The sequence below is a fragment of the Durio zibethinus genome, chromosome 6 (genome assembly GCF_047325235.1).
Source record: "Durio zibethinus cultivar Kanyao isolate XHJ-2024 chromosome 6, ASM4732523v1, whole genome shotgun sequence".
Classification (NCBI taxonomy): domain Eukaryota; kingdom Viridiplantae; phylum Streptophyta; class Magnoliopsida; order Malvales; family Malvaceae; genus Durio; species Durio zibethinus.
In genome coordinates, this window is record NC_143167.1 from 34,890,553 (window position 1) to 34,904,408 (window position 13,856).

General features: G+C 36.9%; 3 protein-coding genes across 6 annotated transcripts; 2 read left to right on the forward strand and 1 right to left on the reverse strand.

Annotated features, from left to right (window-relative positions):
* The first annotated feature begins 62 nt into the window (after positions 1-62).
* On the forward strand, positions 63-3,160 carry LOC111286621 (protein SYM1-like). 2 transcript variants are annotated; one of them, XM_089763251.1, is made up of 3 exons: positions 63-361; positions 2,099-2,190; positions 2,614-3,160. In XM_089763251.1, exons 1-3 carry the CDS (start codon positions 122-124, stop codon positions 2,990-2,992), a joined length of 711 nt encoding a protein of 236 aa, XP_089619377.1. In that variant the 5' UTR covers positions 63-121; the 3' UTR covers positions 2,993-3,160. The 2 variants fall into 2 exon arrangements, 1 of the variants encoding a protein (XP_089619377.1); XR_016343290.1 differs by lacking the exon at positions 63-361 and having other exon boundaries at positions 390-2,147; positions 2,614-2,712.
* Positions 3,161-4,496: 1,336 nt separating this feature from the next.
* LOC111284694 (subtilisin-like protease SBT6.1) lies at positions 4,497-10,013 on the forward strand. 2 transcript variants are annotated; one of them, XM_022873547.2, is made up of 10 exons: positions 4,497-5,177; positions 5,291-5,419; positions 5,567-5,719; positions 5,931-6,047; positions 6,583-6,767; positions 7,311-7,574; positions 7,741-8,812; positions 9,011-9,508; positions 9,594-9,654; positions 9,737-10,013. In XM_022873547.2, exons 1-10 carry the CDS (start codon positions 4,635-4,637, stop codon positions 9,823-9,825), a joined length of 3,111 nt encoding a protein of 1,036 aa, XP_022729282.2. In that variant the 5' UTR covers positions 4,497-4,634; the 3' UTR covers positions 9,826-10,013. The 2 variants fall into 2 exon arrangements, with proteins under 2 accessions (XP_022729282.2, XP_022729283.2); XM_022873548.2 differs by lacking the exon at positions 5,931-6,047.
* A 235-nt stretch (positions 10,014-10,248) lies between these two features.
* On the reverse strand, positions 10,249-13,201 carry LOC111284695 (ras-related protein Rab7-like). 2 transcript variants are annotated; one of them, XM_089763254.1, is made up of 7 exons: positions 12,861-13,165; positions 12,750-12,776; positions 12,559-12,658; positions 12,081-12,207; positions 11,281-11,360; positions 10,980-11,125; positions 10,249-10,482 (listed from the first exon to the last, which is right to left on the reverse strand). In XM_089763254.1, the coding sequence occupies exons 1-7, from the start codon at positions 12,911-12,913 to the stop codon at positions 10,416-10,418; spliced, it is 600 nt and encodes a 199-aa protein (XP_089619380.1). In that variant the 5' UTR covers positions 12,914-13,165; the 3' UTR covers positions 10,249-10,415. The 2 variants fall into 2 exon arrangements, 1 of the variants encoding a protein (XP_089619380.1); XR_016343291.1 differs by lacking the exon at positions 10,249-10,482 and having other exon boundaries at positions 11,057-11,125; positions 11,281-11,989; positions 12,082-12,207; positions 12,861-13,201.
* Between the last annotated feature and the right edge of the window lie 655 nt (positions 13,202-13,856).

Here is a 13,856-nt window from a genome sequence, read left to right on the forward strand (position 1 = left end):
ATAATGAAATATTTTCCATGTTTTTGTTCAAATAAAAGTCAGTCACCCGAATTTGCAAAATCAATGAGTCAAAGATAGGCATGGTCTGACCTCCTGCTGGCAAGGTGGTCATCAATAGGCCATGGGTTCCAAATTTCTCTTACAGCCGCCTCCTCCTCTCTCTGCCCACTTTTTTTTCTTCACTTCTCTTCTTCTTATTTTACGTCACAAAATGTTGTGGACATGGAAATGGTACCAGAGCTGCTTATCCCTTCATCCTCTGAAAACCCAAGTTATCAGCTCAGGTTTCCTTTGGGGCATTGGGGATGTTTCTGCTCAATACATCACCCATTCCACCGCAAAGAAACGCCTTCCACATCAAGTAAGCATCTTTCTCCAATCCCCAGGAAATCCATTTTTTCTCTATCTCATTTTCATGTTGTTTTCACCTATCTGAGGTATTGGGTATCTGCGTTTTTTGTTATACCATTCAAAAAATTCCTTTATTTATTATACTTTTTTTTTAATTGGGTATCTGCATGTTAGATTTTTTATGTTGGTTTCTTGTGGTTCTTGCAATCTTCAATGGTTGTTTTTGTTTATATATTCCCATTTTATTCATAGGTCTAGCATTATGGCCCCTAAATATTTTTTATTGTCTATATCGTCCTGCTTGATGTTCATAATCATATCCTTGATTGAGTGCTATTGGTTGGTAATGTTCGAGGAATAATTTAAAGGTTTCATTTTCAAGGGGTAATGTAAATTGAATCTGATAATGGCAATTATCCATGAGGCATTTGTTGAAAACATATGGCTTTACGAGAACAGCTGGTAAAGTTTCATAATCGGCGCTGTTTCAGTAATGCAAACTAATATTTACATCTTGTGGTGATGGCTCCAATGTTGGTGATGATAAATGCTAAAACACCAATTGATGGTGTGCAATTAAGTCCATGAGACATCCTAGTGTGCTACAAGGGTCTCACTTGAGATAGAAAGAGCTGTTAAGGAAAGCATGCTCACTGTTTTCTTCCCTCTTTCTTTTGTTGTGGTTTCAACAGTTACTGCTGATCTAATGGTGATAAAAGCGAAAATGTGTCTTAGTTAGCATCTCTGCATACCCATATTTATGGTCACAATGGATTTAATGATGCTATGAATGCATTTATTAGCATACAATATAAGTTCGAGTTGTTCCTTATTCATTTTCTTGTTTATTCTGTCATTTGCAAAATGCTCTCATAAGTCTTAGGTGATATGAATAATAATGCCAGTGACAAAAGTCTTAAAAACTTGTGTGGTTGTGATAACTTGATCCCAAAATAATTTGTTATAAGAGTTGGTCGATCTTTGTGTTTTACGCATTTAACAAATTCGCACGGTTGTCCTCAAGTTTCGCAGTAAGAATAAAAAAACCTTGTCTATAAATTTACTTAATTGAACTTTGGAAATAATTTCCTAATTCTGCACCAAGATAATGTTGGTTAAGCACTTGGTGTCAGGAGTTTTCTTTCAGTTGATCTTATGCTTTCCAGTCAATTAATTCTTGGATTATTCATAATTTAATGGCATATTTTCCAGATCCTTTGCTCTCTATTTATGCTTACTGTTTGTGCGTGTAAGATATTCTAGTGTGTCAGAGGCGACTCACGTAGAAGGCAATAGAAGTATTAAGTGCATGGTTTATTTATTTTTATTACTTTCTTACATTTTAAGCAACCAATTTCTTCTGTACGGTGGTTCTTGTGTAATGACGTCAACAAATAACATTATTCGTATTGATATAACTACTTGTACTGATTGGACATATGTTTTCTTACATGTTTTATTTTTTTATTACTTACATTTTAAGCAACCAATTTCTTCTGTATGGTGGTTCTTGTGTCATGATATCAACAAATAACATTATTCATATTGATATAACTACTCGTACTGATTGGACATATGTTTTATATATTCTGTTTTTGTTTACGTTGCCCAATGACTTGTTGGTTAGAACCATGATTGATTTCAGAAATTACTGGTTTTATTCATCGGTTTGAGTGAGTGAAACTGGATGCTGAATAAAACAGCTCCTCTTACACTAGTAAGACAATAATTGGTGTTTCATTTTCAGGATGCAGACCATGAATTTAAAATCAACTGGAAAAGGGTAGCTATCACAGGTATGTTTGGGTTTGGCTTTGTTGGACCAGTCGGACACTTCTGGTTCGTTGTTTTTCTTTGTTCCTTTCCTATGACTTATGTAGCCTGATTTTTGTTTATCTGCTGAATTATACTGGCTTCTTATGGAACACTGTCTTAAATTAGACAGAGTTTGTGCTCAAAAAGAAAAAAACTTGGAAGGTAGTTCTTGGGGAGTATTTGACAGTTTGAAAAAAACTGTGTTGCCTTGATTACATCTTAGAAGAGCTTGCTGAATTCTTCCAATTTCTTACAGATTAGTAGAATTAATATGTAGAAAACTGTAAAGTAAATTGTAAATAAGACTTAGAGCTAGCTTTTGAAGTCAAATTAAAGAAACACAATTATGTATGAGATTGGCGATGGCAAAGTATCTGTTGAATTGGTTACGCTGGATGTTCATAGTGTGAACTGGCAGCTGCTTACAACCCGTCGTTTCCCATGTAGGTATGAAGGCTTGGACAGATTTATAAAGACGAGGCTTCAACTACGCCCAAAGTCAGCCAGGTTTTTTGCTACCAAAGTCGCGATGGATGGCCTTATCTTTGGCCCCTTTGACTTGTTTGTATTTTTCACTTATATGGGGTTTTCCACCGGCAAAAGTGTTGCTCAAGTGAAGGAAGATGTGGAGAGGGATTTTCTGCCAGCCTTGATTTTGGAGGGTGGTGTATGGCCAATAGTTCAGGTTGCAAATTTCCGATATGTTCCTGTGAGATACCAGCTCCTTTATGTTAATAACTTCTGCTTGTTAGACTGTGCCTTTTTGTCATGGATTGAGCAACAGAAGGATGCACCCTGGAAACAGCGGTTTGCCTCTTTTACCTAGATGAAGGAAATGGGAGGCCAAGGCAGATTGTGATATTCCTCCCCACATTTATATATATATGTATATATATATATATTTTCTTACTGATCCCAAGCGTACAATAGAGGATTCATGTACTGTTGAAAGATTTGACGTCCCCAAAATGCCAACTGGGGTTTTAGACTTTGAGATTTGGGGAGTGATGGAATTACTTTAAGCTTTCATTAATGTTACAATCGATCTGGTGTGCAATTCTTCTTGAATGCACCAATAAATATGGATGATGCGTGTTGAGAAGCATGAGCTCAGGTTGGCATAAGCAAGTCGGTTCCCTTCATCAGCATCAACAAACACTCCTAAAAATAAACAAATGATTTTTTTTCAAGCAGAAACCCAACAAAGAGGAGCAAAAAGAAGCTAGCCAATACGGTTGTGGTGTTCGATTCCGGCCACAGCCATCCTCCTGGAGAAAGCTTTGTTGTACTTGTCCATATCTACTAAGATTGGCGTTTGGGAGCCAAGGCAACGGCAAAAGACGCGAGTTGAAGGAAGTTATTGAGTTCCATAACAGAGGTGATGATGGTGGTGGTGGGGCTTGAACCAGAATTTGGGTTTTGGGTGTGGAGGGTAAAGGTAGGCTTTGGTTCTGATTTGTGAACAGAGGACTACGCCTGGCGCCATCTAATGGGTCGAAGCAGTCCGGTGTGCATTGCCACCTGCGAGTAAGCCGGCGAGTACTTAAAAGACTAAGTACAAGTCACAAAACCACTTTGGTGTATTATAGAAATGTAATCGATAGAGTGTAAATCGATACAATATTAAATTTTATTTTTAATTTAATTTATAATTTAAAATTTGAGTTAAATTCAATTAAATTTTATTTTTTTAATTTAAATTTAATTTGAGATAAAAATTAAATTATTTAAGTTTATTTAATTAGATTTATTAATATATAAAAATAAATTCAATTAATACAATTGATAAAAATTTAAATTTTTTTGTTCAAATTTAAAATATTTTATTAATTAAAATAATAAAAATATATTTAAATATAAAAATTTGATTAGAATTATAAATTATTCAAGTAAAATATAAAAATATTTAAATTTAATTTAATCGATAAATTAAATTATTTAAATTTAAATTTAATTTGATAATAATTAAAATAAATTTAAATTTTATTTAAATCAAATTTATATAATTTATGAATATTAATATATTATTTATATTTTTAATAAATTATCAATCGGTTTTGTTACATATAATTGAGGTCCCAACCCATTGACACAATTACCATAAAGTATTAAACCCGCCCATGGGTTACGACTTGATTTCTTTTATTATTATTTTTTTATTTTGAAGCTACTTGAACACTGAATTAAATTGATTATATGGAGTTGGCATTTTGTTTTGCCTGATAATTAGGCCACGTCACTTTCTCCCTCGCGTAATATTTGGTTTTACGCCATGTGGCACTTCACTCTGATAAGTAATTTAAGTATTAGATATTGAGGTTGTTACAAATAATAATAAAAAAAAGTATTAGATTGACGAGGTTGTCCGAACTCGGAAGCCCAATACCAAGATCCAAGCGAAGTTCAACAGATCTCATCTTCTTCCATTTCTCTCTATCCGATGAGGGGATTTTCCCTCCAAACCAATCATGATCACACTTCAACCTCCATTTCCTCTCAAATCCTTCCTTTTCATTCTTCTCCTCTCCCTTTCCCTTCTCCGTTTCAAACTCTCTTTCAACCCCACCCGTTACCAAACCCTAACCCTTACCCATAACCCAACGACACAACCCCCAACCCAAACCACCCCTAACAACTACGTAATCCGGTTCACCCACTACAAACCGGCGTCCCATCATCGTTCGTACTTAGAATCCAGCCTTCGATCCGATGGCTGGGAATGGATCGAGAGACGCAACCCGGCCGCTAAGTTTCCAACCGACTTTGGGCTTCTTTCAATTAAGGATTCCGTAAAAGAAGCCGTGATTGAGGAAATTGAGAGGTTGGGATTGGTTAAAGATGTGAACGTTGATTTGAGCTATAACAGGGGCCTGCTTGGTGGTGCTTTCGAGAATGAGCAAAAACGACCCGGAAAGATGTTTACTTCGATGTCATTTAGTGAAGAGAAACATTTCCACTATTCGGGTTTAAGTAATTCCTCAATTAATTGGAGTCGCCATCTTTTGATGGAGGTAAATTTTTAATTTGATTAAGTAAATTTGCCAAAGTTAAAAATTTTCTTTTTTTTTTTTTATTGAGAATTAAAATGCGGAAAGTTATGGAATTACATATTTTGATGTTGCAGAGGTCTCAAGTTACTTCCTTGTTCGGAGCGGATGCTCTTTGGCGAAAGGGGTATACTGGTTCTAAAGTAAAAATGGCTATTTTTGATACTGGAATACGTGCTAATCACCCTCATTTTCGAAACATTAAGGTATATCGTTAGTGGGAAAATGGAGTTCTTTAAACTTTTGTTTTTGTGAAATTAATTTCTCATTGAAAATGACATTTGTTTTACCAAGTTAATAATGCGGCTTTGATCGGGAGCTTTAATATTCATTCTTGAGAGCAAATTTTTCAGGAACGTACTAATTGGACTAATGAGGATACTTTGAATGATAACCTTGGACATGGGACATTTGTGGCTGGTGTTATTGCTGGTGAGGACGCAGAATGTCTTGGTTTTGCACCGGATACTGAGATTTATGCTTTTCGTGTTTTTACTGATGCACAGGTAACACACATCGGCATTTGAAATTTTCTGTGTTTTTGTATCGTGATTGGAAGTTTGCACCTTGTCTTTACTAATTACACCCTTTTTGCCCATGGTTTCCTCTGTATTTTATCTGGTTATCTATTTGAAAATGCCAAGCATGCATTACAGAAATCTGAAGTTCTATAAAATTTTGCTAGATTATGAGAATTTTGTCCTCAGCTTATTGCAGGTATCATACACATCCTGGTTCCTTGATGCTTTCAACTATGCTATTGCAACCAACATGGATGTGCTAAACTTGAGCATAGGTGGACCTGATTACTTGGATCTCCCATTTGTAGAGAAGGTAAAACTCCCATGGCCTGTGGATTTATTGGGGCCAACATGTCAACCATCATTTGATATTTTGGACTGCAAAATGTTGGTTTTATTCTGCTGTACTTTTGTCTCACTATTTTTGTATGTTATTGACTGTGCCTAATTTTGTTTTTAGTAGCACATGGAAATGCATCAATCATGTGGCTCATTTCTTTATCAAAGTTATTGAATATTCTGCTAGGTTTATGAGTGTATTCAATGCATTTACTTGACTCCATCAAGCTTCTATGGCCTCTCTTAAATTCGATGATCCATGCTATGATCATTCAAATTCAATGAGTTGACTTTCTCTTTTAATATTTTACATTTCAAAGAAGATTGCTTGTCTTCTTTTGACATTTATTTCCAAATAGGGAAGGATCAACTTTTGAGGTTGTCCACTTTAGTGCTGAAACTTCCAATTTTTGTATGCACATGCACTTTTGCATACCTTTTTCTTTGTTTTTTAATATGATGCAGCTGAACCCTTTTTGTTTAATGTTTGCTTCTTTATGCTTCTCCAGGTTTGGGAAATAACAGCCAATAATATTATTATGGTATCAGCCATTGGAAATGATGGGCCACTTTACGGCACTTTAAACAATCCAGCAGACCAAAGTGATGTTATTGGTGTTGGTGGCATCGATTATAGTGATCACATTGCCTCATTTTCATCGCGGGGCATGAGTACTTGGGAGATTCCTCATGGGTAGCATATCATTCTATTCTATGATATTTACTTATCAAGTAATTTTATATTTATCTTACTGGGTTTTGAATCACTAAATGCTCCAGTACTGTTTCTCTCTCTTTCTTCTCCACTTTGATAAACTACTTAAGTTGCTTAGTGATTTTTCTTTTTATGCAATACCTCTTCTAGCCCTCTATCTTTTTCTTTTTAAGAGAAAAAAAAAAAAAAAAAAAGCTAGCCCACCTCTCCTGGCTCTTGACTCAATTTTTGGTTGGGTTGTATTGGCAACAATGAAACTTAAATATGTTTAATTTTGGAGTAAAGCTTCTTATTAATGTAACCCCTTTACTTTTTGTTTTCTTTAAATGTGTTCAGGTCTAGGTATCGACACATGTCACTTATCCCTTCTTATTAGTGCTGATCTTATGAAGGCTTTAAATTTTCATAGTCATGTTGACTTTTTCTTTTTGTTATGATGCTCCATGTATATTTCCCTTAACAAAAAAGCTTTATTATGCTGATTAATGCATGAAGATTTAGCTTGGTTAATTCTCTTTGCAGTTATGGTCGTGTCAAACCAGATGTTGTGGCATATGGACGGGAAATTATGGGATCCAAGATCAGCACTGGATGTAAAAGTTTATCAGGCACTAGTGTGGCGAGTCCTGTGGTTGCTGGTGTTGTATGCCTGCTTGTCAGTATCATTCCTGAGAACAAACGAAAGGAGATTCTAAATCCTGCTAGTATGAAACAGGCTCTGGTTGAGGGTGCTGCTAAGCTTGCTGGTCCTAACATGTATGAGCAGGGTGCAGGGAGAGTAGATTTGTAAGTTCATCAATCACATGGCTTCTCCCTCCTCTAAACATTGAGAATTATTTCTTTTACATCTATTTAGTGTGCTAATTACTGGTTTTTTTGCTATTCTTATTCTGACTATCTGCATTTCCAGTTCCAGTAAAAGCAGCTCTGATTATGTTTATTTCATTTTCAGATTAGAATCATTTGAAATTCTGAAGAGCTATCGACCTCGAGCAAGCATCTTCCCTAATATTCTTGATTATACTGATTGTCCCTATTCCTGGCCCTTTTGTCATCAACCACTCTATGCCGGTGCCATGCCTGTGATATTCAATGCTACTATTCTGAATGGGATGGGTGTCATTGGCTATGTTCAGAGTCCACCGACATGGCATCCTTCGGATGAGGAAGGGAATCTTCTAAGCATTCACTTTACTTATTCAGAAGTCATCTGGCCTTGGACTGGTTACTTAGCACTGCACATGCAAATTAAGGAAGAAGGTGCACATTTTTCTGGAGTGATTGAGGGCAATGTAACTATTAGAATATACAGTCCTCCAGCCCAAGGAGAGAAGGCTGCTCGAAGTAGTACTTGTGTGCTTCAGTTAAAATTGAATGTGGTTCCAACCCCACCACGATCAAAACGGGTTTTGTGGGATCAGTTTCACAGTATTAAATATCCTCCTGGATATATTCCAAGAGACTCATTGGATGTGCGGAATGACATTCTTGATTGGCATGGGGATCACCTGCATACAAATTTTCACATTATGTTCAACATGTTGCGAGACACTGGCTATTATGTTGAGACGCTTGGTTCTCCTCTTACATGCTTTGATGCTAGCCAATATGGGACACTTTTGCTGGTTGATCTTGAGGATGAGTACTTTCAAGAAGAGATTGAAAAGCTCAGGAGTGATGTTATTAATACTGGGTTGGGGTTGGCTGTGTTTGCTGAGTGGTATAATGTGGACACAATGGTGAAAATGAGATTTTTTGATGACAACACAAGGAGTTGGTGGACACCAGTAACTGGAGGTGCAAATATTCCAGCACTAAATGATCTTTTGGAACCATTTGGGATTGCTTTTGGGGATAAGATTTTGAATGGTGATTTTTCTATTGATGGTGAGCAGAGTCGATATGCATCTGGAACAGATCTAATGAGGTTCCCAAGAGGCGGGTTTGTACACAGCTTTCCTTTTTTGGATAGCTCAGAAAGTGGGGCCACTCAAAATGTGCTGCTAAATTCTGGCGTGAACAAGGTGATTGGACATAGTTGTTCTGTTTTTTTTTTGTTTTGACTCATGGAGCATCATTCATCCTCCTCCCCCTTCCCAATTACACTTCCACTCATCTAATACCTACAATTAGATTATTTCAGCACACATGAAATTTTCATCTTTTTAATAATTTATGGTTGGCAAACGTTAAAATGATGGGGATCTATTTGGCATATGCAGGCAGACTCTCCTATCCTTGGCCTGTTAGAGGTTGGCAAAGGTCGCATTGCTGTGTATGGAGACTCGAACTGCTTGGACAGCAGCCATATGGTTACTAATTGCTACTGGCTTCTAAGAAAAATATTGGATTTCACTGGTTCAAATATTAAAGATCCAGTGCTTTTCTCAGAGTCTGTTAAGCAAGATATGCCAGTGTATGAAGATGACAGCCACTTACCAACTAGAAGAACCGATGTAAATTTCTCTGTGTATTCTGCCGTCATGGGGAAGGATCTAGTCTGTCGAAGTGACTCTAGATTTGAAGTGTGGGGAACTAAAGGATACAATTTACACGTTAGGGGAAGAAACAAAAGGCTGCCGGGCTATCATGTTATTGACTTGGGGAGAGGCTTAAATTCCACTTTTGATACTACTGGATCAAGGCGTCCCAAGTTTACAGAGAAAAGTAAGGGTGATTCTTTGGGAAACAGGTACTTGGGGCTGCTGTACAGAGACGAGGTAAGAAGCAGAAGATTTGGTGTAACTGATTCTTTCTTTTCATACATTAAATCTAAAGACTGATAAACTTCCTTCTCGTTTGCAGCTGGATGTGCCTGAACTAGTTGCTAGTCATTGGCTTGTACCTGCAGTAGTTGCAGTTACAGGTTGGTGAATGTATTCTAATTTTGAAATAAATCTTGCTTTTTTTGGCCTAGTAATTTGATTAATGTCTCTGCTCTTTTTTAGGCTTTTTACTATTTTTGAGCATTTGGCGGATTCGACAAAAGCGGCGGCGGCGAAGGCGATCTGGCTCTGGTCGATTGGCTAATCCATAATTGAGGATAGATTTTTTGGAGCAACTTTTGTCTCTTTTCACAATATTACGCCTCTACTGTTATATATTTCAAAGTTTTGACAGCGGTGCCACCCATAAGAGTTAATTTTGAATTCATATATGTAAGATCAGTAGCATTTTTCTCGGTTTAATGACACAAATTTACGTAGTAACGAGATTATTAGGCCATGTCAATATCTCAACGACGTGGTCGTTGCAAGTAGCTGCGTAGCATGTGCCAGAAATTTTCTCCTCTTTTTTTTTTTTTTTTTCATTCAATATTTCGATAAGTGATGGTACTTCCTATATGAAATGAAAGGAAATTGCCACACTAACGAATTAAAAGAATTGATCAAACCATCGAATGCAAGTAACCTCACAACTGAATACCAGAGGGGCAAACAATAAAAGCTGAAACAACAAATGGAAAGGAAAATGAAAATATTCTACTAGAAATATATAATGAATTAATAAAGTATCATCAGATGATTTTCTCTGAGCAAATGTAATATTCAAATGACTTGAATAACCTTCCCTTACTTCTAGAGTGGTGCAAAGTGTATATAAAATAACATTTGTGAAGTTGTTTTCTTAGCATTTGCAACCTGAAGATCTTTGCTGCTGTCCTCCACCCACATCTATGGTATCCGGGAGATAACTTCATCAACAAAGTTAAATGAATTAACTATCTAGGTTGGTATTAGTGTGTGTGAAATCAAACACAGAAACTTGTCATCGTAATAATAGAAACCAGCAAAGCTTAAATGAATTAAAATGTAAAGTACTTCAAATAGAAAAAGGAAAAGCATCAGAACATAACACTAAGAAAGGAAAAAAAAAAAAAAAAGGCATATAGCATCTTTGAGACAAAATAACAGAGTAATTCAATAATGGAGGATGTTCAGACAAGATGAAATAAGTCTTAAACCCATCAATGCAGTAAAATTAGGGGCATCATTCATGCTGAAATAGATGATAGGAAACGGAAGGGAGAAGAGTCCAATGATGATAGACCCACAACAACATAATCCAAGTTTGATAACAGTGCAGATAGTTATCAATGACAAAGTTTCAATAGTGAATGTCATGCTAGGTTTACAGCAGTTGAATAACTCTAGTATCGACCTAGAAAGTGATTTTTAATAATATACTCACATTTCCTCTTCAGGTTCATTTTTGAGAGCATTTTTGGCTATACACTGGAAGGCAGCTTCCACGTTGAAACCTTCTTTTGCAGACGTTTCAAAATAAGGGATGTTTCCTTTGGAGGCACACCATGCCTTTGCTTTCTTCTCAGACACCTGAAAATGGTAATGAGCAGCTAATGTTATGCATTGACGATTACAAGCGAATCAAATTACACCTAGATAGGGTAATTGTTCATGATAAGAGATAACATCTTATATTAACTTATAAATATATAAAAAACATGTTGAAAGGAGGAAGATTATCATACCACTCGACTATTACCACCATCAACATCCACCTTGTTACCCAATATGACAAAAGGAAAATTGTCCGGATTGGTAGGCCTAGTGTCACAGACCTAAGGGGGAGTCCTGAATCCCACATCGAACATAATAGGAAGGTCCTTGGGGTATAAAAGGGTTCACACCATCTCCGCCTTGTGAGGCGCCTTTTGTAGGACAAAACCGTGAGACCAAGGGGGCCAGAGCGGACAATACCTCACAAGGGTGTGAACCGTGGTAGAAGGCTGATCTGGGACGCCGGAAGGGTGAATGCCCGGGTTCCGGAGCCGCGTGGGTTCGGAGCTTGAGTCTCGACCCGTGACAAGTGGTATCAGAGCCAGCCCTAAACCGTTCGATCCACGCCGAGCACCTCGAGGGAGGTAGGCAGGGTAGCCGGCCTCCGTGACGAGGGCGTCACGAGGTTGGGTGCGGGAGAATGTCACGGACCTAAGGGGGAGTCCTGAATCCCACATCGAACATAATAGGAAGGTCCCTGGGGTATAAAAGGGTTCACACCATCTCCGCCTTATGAGGCGCCTTTTGTAGGACAAAATCGTGAGGCCAAGGAGGCCAGAGCGGACAATACCTCACAAGGGTGTGAACCGTGGCGAGAAGACTGATCTGAGATGCCGGAAGGGTGAATGCCCGGATCCCGAAGCCGTGTGAGTTCGAAGCTTGAGTCTCGACCCGTGACACCTAGCCTGGATAAGATCTCATTAGGAAAAGACTGAGTAAGCGATAAAAAGGAAACAGGAATCAAGAGAATGCTAAAGGGTAAAAACCTTTACCTGGATCAGGAACTCCTCCCTCCAGTTGTTGAGGTGATCAAATGATTTCATGACATTCACATCATAAACTAGCACGCAACAGTCTGCACCACGGTAAAATGCCACACCTAGGCTTTGAAATCTTTCCTGTCCTGCCGTATCCCATATCCAACAGAGTTGTTCAAAATCGGCTGATTACAGTCTTAAAGGGTTGAATTCAGGCAAAACAAGACTGTTGAAAAGTGGTTTCAGACAAATGATATTATTTTGACAGAAACATTAAATTCCAGTTGTTCCAAAGGTTAGTACAGAAACATTAATTCAAATTTGTTTTAAGTTCATCATCATCATTGGATGTAAGCTCATTACTAACAGTTAAAATTATCATTGGATGTAAACTCATTACTAACAGTTAAAATTAGTGGCAAAAATAATTTGAGAAATCTATAATCAATTAAAAAATACTAGTAAATGATAAATGGGAAATTAATTTCCAACCTGCAATGTGAAAATCCTATCTTCAAACCGGACCTCTTTGGTCAAAAAATCCGCTCCAATGGTCGCTTTGTACTGATTACTAAACTTGCGATTAACATATCTAAAAATCCAGAATGTGAGGGTAATTAAACATTGCAATTAGACTTTATTTATCAAAATATAAAGAATTGAATCACGAAATTCAAGGATACTGATTCATCAAAGATGTCTTCCCAACCCTGTCCAAAAACAAAGGGAGAAATTAGTAACACATTCGCAATGATTAAGTTTTTTTTTTTTTTTTTTAAAAAAGGAAAAGTTACCCGCTGTCACCAAGGATTATGACCTTGAGAAGCATGCGGCTTCCAGAAGCCATTTTTCATTCAAAGCTTCTGAATTTTTGGGAGAATTGGGATTTTTTTTTTTTTTTCATTTGGGATCTTATTCAGGACAAATTAGATCAAATTTTTATCTGTTTTTTTTTCTCCCTTGCGTTACAAAATGAGTAAAAATTTAAAAAAACAAACAAAAAAAAAAATCAAAATGATTGAGTGAACGAAAGTACAGAACAGAACCGTTCAGAAAAACACGCAAGCACCGGTCTTAACAACCTTGTTCGCCTGTCCTGATCTTTTGTATCCCGAAAGTAACCCCCCGTTTTCCTTAACTTACAACTAAACCAAATTGAATTGGGTTAGGTTTGTCAATGGGATTGGGCTAAGGAAATCCAAACCAAATTTACTCTGATTTGGGTTAACGGGTCATGCTGTAAGAAGTAATAGTAGGCTTTTTTTTTTTTTTAATCATAATCTAAAGATAAATTTAAAAAAAAAAAATTTCTAATTTTGGAATAAATATTTGTATAGGAATAAATGAATAGGATGATGAATAATTGAACTTTTCTTCCATAAACGTTTAGAAATTAATTCCTTAATCCAATTTTATCAACTAATCATAATTGTGGGATCCTTAAAAAACATTGGTTCCTAGGCATATTGAGATTGAATGAATGTGTTGTCTACTCTTTTAATAGGGAAGGAATTGTAAGAGTCGGTAATTGTTTTTTACAGTTCAGGAGAATTCCGAGTTGGTTGGCAATCAACGGCTAGATGGTAAGGTTTGTTGGGTAGGCACTGAAATGTCTTTGAGGCCAGGCCAGAGAGGACCACAGCCCACAAAGTGCTGGCCACTTTTCTCGTTTTCAATAATTTCTGTAATGGAACGTGACAGCATGAACTGAATCTATCCCGTTTCTAGTTAAGTGAGCGTGACATTTAAGCCTTAGATTTGGTTTTTCTTTGTCAGAAAAAAAAAGATGG

What these genes read in the sequence shown, in the direction of transcription:
- LOC111286621 (XM_089763251.1), top strand. Translation starts at nt 122, where the DNA reads ATGGGTTCCAAATTTCTCTTACAGCCGCCTCCTCCTCTCTCTGCCCAC. An exon ending in AGAAACGCCTTCCACATCAA is followed by an intron (nt 362 to 2,098) that starts GTAAGCATCTTT and finishes TTTCATTTTCAG; the next exon opens with GATGCAGACCATGAATTTAA. An exon ending in GGACCAGTCGGACACTTCTG is followed by an intron (nt 2,191 to 2,613) that starts GTTCGTTGTTTT and finishes TTTCCCATGTAG; the next exon opens with GTATGAAGGCTTGGACAGAT.
- LOC111284694 (XM_022873547.2), top strand. Translation starts at nt 4,635, where the DNA reads ATGATCACACTTCAACCTCCATTTCCTCTCAAATCCTTCCTTTTCATT. An exon ending in CTCATTTTCGAAACATTAAG is followed by an intron (nt 5,420 to 5,566) that starts GTATATCGTTAG and finishes CAAATTTTTCAG; the next exon opens with GAACGTACTAATTGGACTAA. An exon ending in GGCTGCTGTACAGAGACGAG is followed by an intron (nt 9,509 to 9,593) that starts GTAAGAAGCAGA and finishes TCTCGTTTGCAG; the next exon opens with CTGGATGTGCCTGAACTAGT.
- LOC111284695 (XM_089763254.1), bottom strand. Translation starts at nt 12,913, where the DNA reads ATGGCTTCTGGAAGCCGCATGCTTCTCAAGGTCATAATCCTTGGTGAC. An exon ending in AAGACATCTTTGATGAATCA is followed by an intron (nt 12,659 to 12,749) that starts GTATCCTTGAAT and finishes CTGGATTTTTAG; the next exon opens with ATATGTTAATCGCAAGTTTA. An exon ending in AATGAACCTGAAGAGGAAAT is followed by an intron (nt 10,483 to 10,979) that starts GTGAGTATATTA and finishes TTGTTGATGAAG; the next exon opens with TTATCTCCCGGATACCATAG.